Source organism: Microtus pennsylvanicus, chromosome 1, assembly GCF_037038515.1.
Source record: "Microtus pennsylvanicus isolate mMicPen1 chromosome 1, mMicPen1.hap1, whole genome shotgun sequence".
Taxonomy (NCBI): Eukaryota; Metazoa; Chordata; class Mammalia; order Rodentia; family Cricetidae; genus Microtus; species Microtus pennsylvanicus.
In genome coordinates this window covers 112,780,220-112,791,053 of record NC_134579.1, presented here as the reverse complement: position 1 = coordinate 112,791,053, position 10,834 = coordinate 112,780,220, and the positions used below count along the sequence as shown (strand labels likewise).

The following is a 10,834-nucleotide window of genomic DNA, read 5'->3' as shown; positions in this document are numbered from 1 at the left end:
AACAGATACTGTAGCACACTTGATTTTAGGCCTTGTAAAATTTCTAAGTATTCCCAGTCATATGACCTCCCCCCCCCCCCAAATGTTGCATGTCCTGTGCAGGCCTGTCTGGAGCACCTGCAGATGCACACGTGGCTATGCCCAGTGGGTTCTAGGTTCTTTCTGTCCTTTGCAATAGGGGCTACACTATGTAGTCCAGGATGCTTTCAGAACGATCCTCCTGCCTCAGGCTCTGTGTGCTGGGGTCACAGGCTGTGCCACCACACCCCGACTAGAGTAAGGACATTTTCGAATTGACTGTGGTGCTTATTTTATTGGCAGATAGGTGTAAGCCAGGGATGGAATTCTGTCCTGAGACAGTGCTGCTAGGCTGTTTGTGGTGTTCCGCCCAACTGTGCTTACAGTTTCTGGCCTTGGTCTCCTGGTACTGATGCGATACCATATCCAAATCGTTCATATAATTTATTAAAAAAGGTCCTGATCCGTTCCCATGTTTAATTTACAAAAGCTGTTGGGGACTTAATCATGTTTAAACTACTTTATAGACAGGTTAGGTCCAGACATTCTGTAAGCAGCATCCTGGGAAGGCATTGGTGTTTTTCCTGTCTGGCCTGACCCTGCTGAGGAGACAGAGCCCTGAAGCCAGATGCAGCCAGCGGTGTTTCCTGCCTTGTTTGTAAGGCACCCCATGATGTATTCTCAGTGGCTGTCACTGCAGAGCCCTGCGTCACTTTCACTGCCCCCTCGTGTGCTCTCCTTCCTTGGGTTTGCAGCCAGTCACCTAACTTGTACTTCCACAGACAGTGAGTTTCTGAAAACCGGAAGGATGCTTGGTTGTAGAACTGGGAACAGGTTTCAGATGTGGCAGGGCTGAGTTGAAAGGATTCTCCAGGACTTCCGACGTCAACTGGTTCAGTTTGGAGCCGGCTGGCTCACCCTGCACACGGGCTCCCTGCAAGCTGGCAGGAGGGACTCTGCTCACAGGTACAGCTTGATGAGCTCATCGCTTACAGCAGACGGCGTCAGCACGCCCAGGTCTGTAAACAGCAGGGTGATCAAGGATGGGGAAGTATAGTCCACCCACGGGTGTTCCTCTTTGAGGTCCTGCCCAGTCTGCACAGATTTGAGAGTGTCTGCCTTGTACTGAGGAGGGAAGAACTTGTATTAGTTGGGTTGGCCTCGTATCCAGGCTCTCTACTGCTGAGGCTGTAGTTTGAGCGCTAAGTGAGCTCACATCAGGACTGCCCCCAAGTCAGGAAACTGGCTGTGTGGCAGGCTGGGAAGGACAGTACTCACAGGATCCCATCCCATCCCAGATAAGCAAATCTTCAATGGAAGGGCCTGGCCAAGGTCACATTTTGTAAAAGTATAGGTGGGAATGAAGAGTTGATTCTAAGGCTGAGGTTCCACCAGTCACACAGTATGGTGCTATTTCATTTGTATTTTAATAAATAAAGCTTGCCTGAAGATTAGAGAGTAAAACAGCTACCTTACAGAACAGGCTGTTTTAATCCCAGTAGCCACACTAGTTTGCCATAGAAACCAGGTGGTAGTGGTGCATGCCTTTGATCCCAGCCCTAGAGAGGAACATAAGACTTGGAGGAGACAGCTCTCACAGTTTCATTCTGAGATTCCTGGAGGCAGGATCATCATTTCAGACTGAGGTAGAGGTAAGAGCCAGTGACTTGCTGTTTTGCTTTTCTGACCTTCAGGTTGAACCCCAATTTCTGTCTCAGGGTTTTTATTAATCGTGCTACAACACAGCTTCTCTGCTATGTAAATAAACAAGATGGAGACTGCCCACAAATGTGTCCTGGTACCATAGAAGAGCACTGGAGGACAGCAGTGGGAAGTGAGGACCTTTCTAGAACATTATAGAATCAAAGACCCTGTCAGCTATGTAAAACTCACCTTAAACTTATCTGGGACGTCTTGCTGGTTGAGTGGGAAGAGCCGTACAAACTTGAAACTTTCTGCAACCACATAGAAGGGTTTGTTTTGGGCTTTGGCACACACGGCCATCTGGTTGGTCCCAATCTGAGAAGTCAGGGAAATGGAAGAGATGCAAGGTTAGTTTGCACAACTCACTGCAGTGGAAGCACAGAGTAAGGGCAATTCTGGCATGGTAATTTTTTTGTTTCATTTAGTTTTTTGAGACTGGCTTGTTTTCTTTCTTTAAAGGTCCTCTTTGAAGGCTAGGAATTTAGCTCAGCTGGCAGAATGCCTGTCTAGCATGCTGAAGCCATGAGTTCAAGCCCCAGCCAGCACTGTTCAAATCAGGCCCTGGTGGGAAAAATGTTATGCCTAGAGATTATGGGGAGGTAAGGCAGGAGGATTAGAAATTCAAAGGCTTGTTCAATACATACTGAGTTCAAGGCCAGCATGAAATATCTTTAAAGGGGGGGGGGGAGAAAAAGAAAGGAAGAGAGAAAACAGACCAGGCAGTGGTAGGTAGCTCTGAGTTTGAGGCCAGCCTCGTCTACAGAGCTACTTCAGACAGCTAGGGCTACACAGAGAAACCCTGTCTTCAGAAACAAAGGAAAAAAACCCAAACGCTTTTTTTCTTCCAAGTTAAATGGTCCCAAACCACATGAAAATGTCCAGTACCACCAGCTAGGATGAGCCACTTCACACTTCCTGGGGACTTAAGGCACCTGCTGACCAGTGTCCCAGCAGCACTCTGCACCACAGCCAGTGGAGGGAAAGCCCAATGTCCACTGTCAGTGACCATGACCACACTGTCAAAGGACGCAGCCCTGACACACGCTGCAGTGTGTGTGTGTGGGGGGGGATATGACTGAGGCGGCAGGGTCAGTGAAGTATGCCAAGATCAAAGCCATGAGCTTGGGAATCTACTTGTGTGAGTAGCACTGGAAAAGTCAGGACAGAACAAAGGGGACCCAGGGATATGGGAAAAGGCCATCTGGGACAAACAAAATTTTACAAACACTGGTGACAGCATGGTGTGATCGTGCTGAAAGCCACTGAACCAAAGCCTCAAGATGGTGCATGCACAGCGTAACATGACCAAGATGCTGTGTCATGGACGGTTTCCTAGGTAAGAAAACCCCGAGGACTAACACCTTCAAATGTAAGCAAAGTGGGAGACACTCAACTCTCTAAGCTGAATCTGTTTTGCCTGGGTGTGGTAATGCATACCTGTAATGTTAGCACTTGGGAGGCAGAGACAGGAGGATCGGATCAGCCTCAGCCATACAAGACCCTGTGTCAAAACACAGATCCAAACAAAAGCACCGATCTGTGTAAATGTGCAAATTGACAAGCGTCACAAAGGCCAGCCTCTAAAGATGAAATCTGTGCTGCAGGGGCGTCCAAGGCCAGTGCGGCAGTACCCACCTTGTTAATAATGCCTCCGTTCTCAACCACTCCTTCAGCACCAACTATGACAAGATCTGCTTTCTCCATGATGTAGCTGAGGAAATGGACAAGAGGAAAGGCTTCACATACTTTTCTTGGCTCTAGTTAATGTCTGATGATGGTGGGTTCTTCCCACAGCTGCCGTTTTCACAGGGCGTCTGCCACAGGCAGCTGCCCTGGTGCTGTACCTTACCACAGCATTAAAACTGTTGAGCCAAGGTCTCAGTTTGTAGCCTTGGTTGGCCTGGAACTCAGATCCACCTGCCTCTGCCTTGCAGTGCTAATAGGTTGAGTCACAGTTTACTTTTTGAGACAGTAAGAGCTGCTGAAAGTGCTTATGGAACACACTCCTAGCCCTCTTCATAATGCGCTTTCTTTCCCAGAGACTACTCGTCTTCAGTGACAAACACTGACGGCCCAGCTGGGACAAAACCTCAGTGAGCCACTGACCACCTAACTGCTCAGCACAGGCTGACTTTATCCTTTTACTCTGAAAACAGGAACAGCTGAGTGTTCCACCCATGCTAGCAATTCCAGCATTTGGGAAGCTGAGGAAGGACTGCCTTCCAGGCCAGACTGGGCTACAGGAGCCTGTTTCAGAAATAAGACTCCCGGCACTAACAGGCATGAACACAGGTCCTATGCTGGGCCCTCTCACGACCTTGTGATAACCTTGCTACTGCAGAGTGGCTGCCTATTAAAGGAGAGATGCTACCCAGTCAGATTTTATGGATGGGATTCACACTACAATTCTAAAGCCCTGCTTGGAGCCAGCACACACATGTGGGAGAGTCATACTTACCCAACAGCAGCATCCAGCACCACGGTGACAGGAACATTGAGGTGGCAGAGGGCTTTGGCCATTTTCTTCCTGAAGGTGACATGAGGACATTAGATAAAATCAAAAGGTCCCACAGTGATGCATGATGAACTTGATTTAGACAGAGATGTCCTGTGACCTCAGTGGCTTACGGGGCAGGTCGTGACTCTGGACCAGGGAAAGGAGAACCCAAGTTCTTTAATTTTTTATCTTTATTTTTTAAGATCTAGTTTTTATTTTCTGTGTGTGGTAGTTTGGATGTATTTAGCCCCCATAAGCTCACAGAGAGTGGCACTATAGGAGGTGTGGCTTTGTTCGAGCAGATGTGGCCTTGTTGGGGGAAGTGTGTCACGGTCCACTTCCTGTTGCTTTCTGATCAATATGTTGCCAGCCCCGTGTCGGCCTGCCTGCCGCCATGCTCCCCATCATATTATGGACTGGACCTCTGAAACTGTATGTGAGCCACCACAATCAAATGTTAGCCTTTACAAGAGTTGCTGTGGTTATTGTGTCTCCGCACACCAAGAGAAACCCTAAGACAACAAGTGTTTTCCCTGCATGGGTCAGACACACCACATGCACGCCTGGTGTCTGAGGAGGCCAGAAGAGGGTGTGGGATTCCCTAAAGATGGAGTTACAGACAGTTGTAAACCACCATTTAGGTATTGGGGATTGAACCCAGATCTTCTTCAAGAGCAATCAGTGTCAGTGAGCCATCACTGGTTCTTTATCTCTCTTTTTGAAACAGGGTTTCCCTGTGTAGCCTTGGATATCTTGGAACTTGTTCTGTAGTACATCAGGCTGGCCTTGAACTCAGAGATCTGCCTGCCTCTGCCTCTCAAGTGTTGGACTAAAGGTGTACGCTACTGTGCCTGGCTTATCACTAGTTTCTTAAACTACAGAGTTGTGGGTACAGCTCCGGGGTGCCTGACTAGCATGTGCAGGACCTGGATTCACTCCTCAGCACGACAAAGAAAAACAAAAACTATACTCTTAAAGGAACCTGGTAATGAAGTCAGCTGAGAATAAAGTTTGCTTTTCGTGTCATCTGGAGATGGTTTTGTCAATCACCAACTAATAAAAGCTTTTCATACAGTCGCCTGCTGTTCCTCTGATGTAACTCTCTAAAGAAAAATCCTTAAAGGAGGTTGGAGAGATGGGTCAAAGTTAAGCTGCTCTTCCAAAGGTCCTGAATTCAAATCCCAGCAACCATATGGTGGCTCAAAACCACCCATAACAAGATCTGGTGCCCTCTTCTGGCCTGCAAGCATACATTCAGACAAAACACTGTATATGGATTAAATAAATAAATCTTAAAAAAAGAAAACAAACTTAAAAAAGCAAAACCCTAAAAATTGAAAAAGAAGCAAAAAAAGCTACAGCCTGTACTGTGCCCCTCAAACCCACAGGGACTTTCCTCCCAGGGTCAGAACAGTTATGAATGGGTCCAAGGCAATGCTGACTCACTGGCCAATGGCAAGATACTTGCCCGGATAAATCAGGCTGAGACTCCGTGATATACACACTGAACCGCTTCTTGGCTGCCACGGCTTCTTCTAGGACCCTCAGGACGACTCTGGAGTAGGCGTGAGTTAAAATTCTCTATGGAACAAGAAACCTCATCAGAGGGGTGGGCTGCCAGTTAGCCACTGCCTGAGCTGCCCGCACTGCTATATGACGCGTGCTTACAGTCCTGTATGCTGTAGATCAACCACAATTGGAAGGGTGACTCTGATAGCCCATGGAAGTTCAACACTCCTGTCCAAGAGGAACCCAAACGTACAGAAGACGTCACGGGTTGGCTCCCTGCCAATAAGCTAGAGCTTGCATACTTGGGCTTACAGGTGCTGGGAGGGGAGGTAACACAGGACCTGATGAGACCCTGGTAGCGCAAGGCCAGGGAAACCAGGCCAAGGGGCCCTCTGTCACATCATCCCAGAGCCACCTGGGTTTTCTAGAAGAGGTAAAAATCTAATATCTAACTGTATACAAGTTATGCTAAGAGATTTCATTTTCAAAATTGACGAGCACTGTGGGGTTAATACAGCTTCTGGCACAGGTAATTGTGGACTCACACAGACTATGTATGCTCTAGGATGCAGAGGACCACACAAAACGCGGTGGTGGACACGATTCCCCAGAATCGCAGGTTCTCAGGCCGCATCTTGAACCTGAGGAGTCTTTATTTAACAACCCTGAGGGTGATCTGACCACAGGTTCAAGATTCAGCAGCTCGGTTTGTAACTCAGCTGTTAACCCCGGTTAAGAGCTGTGCGTGGTGAGGGCAAGAAACACACACCACAGCCACACACTGAGAGCTAAGTAGTGTCATGGCTGGGCCTCCACTTGGCCTAGGTGTGTCTGACACAGCTATTAACACAGCTCCATGTCCACCTCCCAGTAAGTCACAAATACTTAATAGCACACTTCAAAGCTGGGAAATGCAGTAAAGCCGTGATGTGATGCAGGTAAATAGAGACGTGGTGCAAGGAGGCTGAGTGGTGGGGGCTGTGCTGATGCTCAGGAAACATGATGGCTTCATCACCTGGTGGAGTGGACAAGCTGGAGACTGGCTCTACCTGCCATTCCCCACTTGACGAGGACAGCTCCACCCAGGACTGATGCTGGCTCAAATACGTGGCAGTGACCATGGGAACAGCTGGTCTGAACAGACTCATTTCAGGTTAGAGATCTAAGTACACACCCAATCTAAAAACACTTCTTTAGAGCAGGTGCAATGGCTCAGTGGGTAAAGGGGCTTGTCACTAAGCCTTAGAGACCCTCAGATCCTCCGCAGTGGGAAGACCTCCACACACTCGCTGTGGCGCCTCTGCACACTCACACAAACACATAATTAAGAAACAAATGTAATTAAAAATACTTCTTAAAAAAAAAATAGCTTGCCGGGCGGTGGTGGAGCACGCCTTTAATCCCAGCACTCGGGAGGCAGAGGCAGGCGGATCTCTGGGAGTTCGAGGCCAGCCTGGTCTACAAGAGCTAGTTCCAGGACAGGCACCAAAGCTACAGAGAAACCCTGTCTCAAAAAACCAAAAAAAAAAAAAAAAAAAAAAAAAACCAACTTGCTAAGAGGCTATGGGCATAGTTCAGTAGTAGAGCAGGTCTAGCATGTCTGAGGTCCTTACTTTCATCTCCAGAACCAATTAAAAAAAAAGTTAAAATTAAGACTCACTTATGTTGGTCCCATGTTCTCCCAGTTCATGATGGTGAGCCTCTATAGTATCTGTGTTTGCAGAGCACTGGCTACAGGAGGTATCTCATTTATGCCCCACCCAGCCAGCCAGTCAGCTGCTGCTGTCCTTATTAACAGACCAGAAAACTGCAAGACAGAGAAGTGACTTGTCCCTGGGCCCAGCAGTAGGTGGCAGAGTCAGGACTTTAGGCCCAGTAGCCTGACTCCAAAGCTCTTGATTCTAGCAGTACAGGGGAGCTGTGTACTCACTGCCCCGTCTTTGATGAAAGTATGGCACAGATCCGCAATTTTATTTCTTGACAGGGATATTCTCCTGAGGAAAAGCTCTCCTCTCTCAATCATGATCTTCTTACACTTGGAGTAATCCTAGGGAGAGGAGCAAAATGAAGGGAGACCGCAGGACGCTGACAGTATCTGCAGGCCAACAGAGAAGCGGAAGAGGCTCCCGAGGGAGGGGGGCTTACAGAGTACTCCAGGGAGGTGAGGCTGATGAAGCGGAGGAAGAGCTCTCCACCAGAGGACACGGCCACGGACGAGTCCACGCCACACAGGGTTTCTATGGCACTGGTGAGGTTCGCCCTCAGGCCCTGCAGTGTCTCCCCTGCAATGACGTCAGGAATGTGATGTTCATTTAGGGTGACGGCCCTTGCGGGCCTGCACTTCATCCACGCTTACAAAGAACACTGGCTGCATCTCTGTGCCAGCCACTGGGAGATGCTGCACGAGAGGGCTCTGTTCTCACGAACAATAAACAACAGACAAGTGACAAACTGTCAGAGGACAGGAGACGGTAGGACGATGAACAAGAGCGAGCTACTGTACAGGGCTGGCCTCTTGCATTACAGGCCATTTAAATGGAGACTTGGATAGGAAAGGACCCAGTGAGGACAGCTTCTGTGTAGACATCAGTGATACAAAGGCCCAAGGTAGGAACACACTTGGTATAAAGAGCAAAGAAGGCCAATGAGATGACTGAGCAAAAGCACTGTGCGGCTCAAGCCTGGTGGCCTGAGTGCAAAAGACCCAACTCCGGAAAGCTGTCCACTAAGCATACCGGCTCACTGTGGCATATGCATACCACACTCATGCACATGCTAATAATAAGATAGAAATTAAAAATCCAAGAAGCCAGCAGGGCTGCGTTCATGTATTCTGCAGTAAGCGACAGCATGGCAGATGGTGAGACAGTGCGGGTCCACAGTATCTGAATGTATGGACATTGGGAAGACACTCGAGGCTGTGTTAGAGAAATTTTTCTCTTGGCCACCCCATGAGAATAAAAAAGGCATCATTATAATTTCTGTGTAAAAGAGGTCATATTATGCCAAAATCTTAAGATTACAATATTTGTTTAGTAGATCCCAGTGAATATTGATGCCAGATTTTTTTTCCCCCTGAGACAGGGTTTCTGTGTAGCCCTGGATGTTCTGGAACTTGCTAGCTCTGTAAACCGGGCTGGTCTCGAACTCACAAAGATCCGCCTGTCTCTGCCTCCCAAGTGCTAGGAGTAAAGGCAAGCGCTACCAGAATATTTTGTTTGTTTTTGGAGACAGGTTTTTCGGTGTAGCCCTGGCTGTCCTGAAACCCACTCTGGATTTGAACTCAGAGATCCGCCTACCTCTTCTTCCCGAGTGCTAGGATCAAAGGTATGTGCCACTATACCTAGCAATATTTATTCTGGAACATTCTCTATAGCATCTGCACAGAATCTAGGACAAGCTAGATGCTTGGTACTCATCTATAAAGCTAAATTATTGCTTTCCTTTAAGCCTTTTGTTATACTGACTCTCGATTCCCAGCGTATTTTATAGGTAAATAGGTGTCCTTTAGGTGACAGCCTGAGGGCTCCCTGGCCAAAAGGATGGATGCAGAGACAGAAGCTGAGCTTGAGACTGTAGGCAGACCTGCACGGCTCCCTGTCCCTGTCCGCTCTCCTAGAAGTGATCTGAAAACGTTCCTAAGGCCCAGGTTGTCAAGGGTGACTCTTTTTACCTTTGTCTCTCTTCAAGAACTCCAGCAAGGTCTGGATGGCAGCCACTGCTGAGGCCATGTTAGGATCGCCTTTCATCTGAGACTTAAAGTATTCAATTAACTCTAGGAAGAGAGGAAAAAAACACGAGTCATCACCCAAACTTAGCAAGATGAGGCTAGAGTGCTTGGTAACAACTGCTGACCTTAAATAAGAAGCAAAAACATTAAAAACATTTTTTTTAAAGAAGAGCAGCTTTTAAAGTTACAGGGAACAAGTGTTGATTGGGATAAAAGATACTTCCGTACTATTGGCAGGGACACCTCTTTCATATCGGTTTTTCTTCTTTCTTTTTAGTTTTTTTGAGACAGGGTTTCCTCTATAGCTTTTGGAGCCTGTCCTGGAACTCGCTAGGCAGACCAAGCTGGCCTTGAACTCGCTGAGACCCGCGCCTGCTTCTGCCTCCAGAGCGTTGGAAAAACTACTGGTGTGTCAGACAGAGACTTTAGAGGCCAAGCCCAGGGGTTAGTAGTCTAGGGAGTCCTCTCATCCACTTTATTAATCTCTCCTGCCTTCTGAGCAGTCTACAGTCAAGTCTACTCGTGTAGGGGCTGGAGACATGGCTCAGAAGTTAAGAGCATTGCCTGCTCTTTCAAAGGTTCTGAGTTCAATTCCCAGCAACTACATGGTGGCTCACAACCATCTGTAATGGGGTCGTGTGCCCGCTTCTGGCCTGCAGGCATATACACAGACAGAATATTGTATACATAATAAATAAGTATCTTAAAAAAAAAAGTCTACTCGTGTGCCCAAATACAAATGGGAAAATGCATACAGTTCTACCTAGCTTAGTTTTCATTAAAGTAAGTATATTAGTTTGTTTTTCACTCAACAGAAACATCCTGGTAACCACGATGGACAAGAAAACTAACGATGCCTTATTCTTTCAAGTAGGGACAATGTGTCTTCTTACTGCGCACAGAGGACACCCGGACACGGAGGCTTGCACACTGACTCTCAGAGCCAGTTTTTGTTTGTTTTTCGAGACACGGTTTCTCCGTGTGACAGTCCTAGCTGTCTTGGAACTCGCTCTGTAGACCAGACTGGCCTCGAACTCAGAGAGATCCGCCTGCCTCTGTCTCCCGAGTGCTGGGATTAAAGGCGTGCGCCACCACTGCCCGACAAGAGAGCCAGTTTTTTGGAAGAGGCCCCTCGGACAGCGTGTGCTGAAGCCAGTTTGCGCGCGTCCGAGAGGCCCAGACCACAACACAAAAGCAGTGAGAGCAGGAAGCAGCTCCAGCCCGGACTGCCCGTGTCCCCGCCGCTCGGGTCACCCACTCACCGTGGTTCTCCATCGCTTCTCCGCGAGCCTCGCAACTGCGCCGGCAGCAAGCCACAGGCTGACAGCGTGTCGCACGCTTCAAACATCACTTCCTTCGCCTCGAAGTTGAGGTGA

At 48.2% G+C, this 10,834-nt stretch overlaps 1 protein-coding gene across 1 annotated transcript; it reads right to left on the bottom strand.

Annotated features, from left to right (window-relative positions):
• Positions 1 to 443: 443 nt before the first annotated feature.
• Positions 444 to 10,830, bottom strand: Eif2b1 (eukaryotic translation initiation factor 2B subunit alpha). Its single transcript, XM_075978775.1, has 9 exons — positions 10,721 to 10,830; positions 9,402 to 9,503; positions 7,874 to 8,010; positions 7,659 to 7,775; positions 5,684 to 5,800; positions 4,181 to 4,245; positions 3,358 to 3,433; positions 1,912 to 2,037; positions 444 to 1,143 (listed from the first exon to the last, which is right to left on the bottom strand). The coding sequence occupies exons 1-9, from the start codon at positions 10,731 to 10,733 to the stop codon at positions 979 to 981; spliced, it is 918 nt and encodes a 305-aa protein (XP_075834890.1). The 5' UTR covers positions 10,734 to 10,830; the 3' UTR covers positions 444 to 978.
• Positions 10,831 to 10,834: the final 4 nt, after the last annotated feature.

Bases quoted from the DNA above. Each gene is read 5' to 3' on its own strand.
- Eif2b1 (XM_075978775.1), bottom strand. The intron at 8,011-9,401 runs GTAAAAAGAGTC...ACGTCATTGCAG, and splicing joins GTTCTTGAAGAGAGACAAAG to GGGAGACACTGCAGGGCCTG. The intron at 5,801-7,658 runs GTGAGTACACAG...CTTGTTCCATAG, and splicing joins CTTTCATCAAAGACGGGGCA to AGAATTTTAACTCACGCCTA.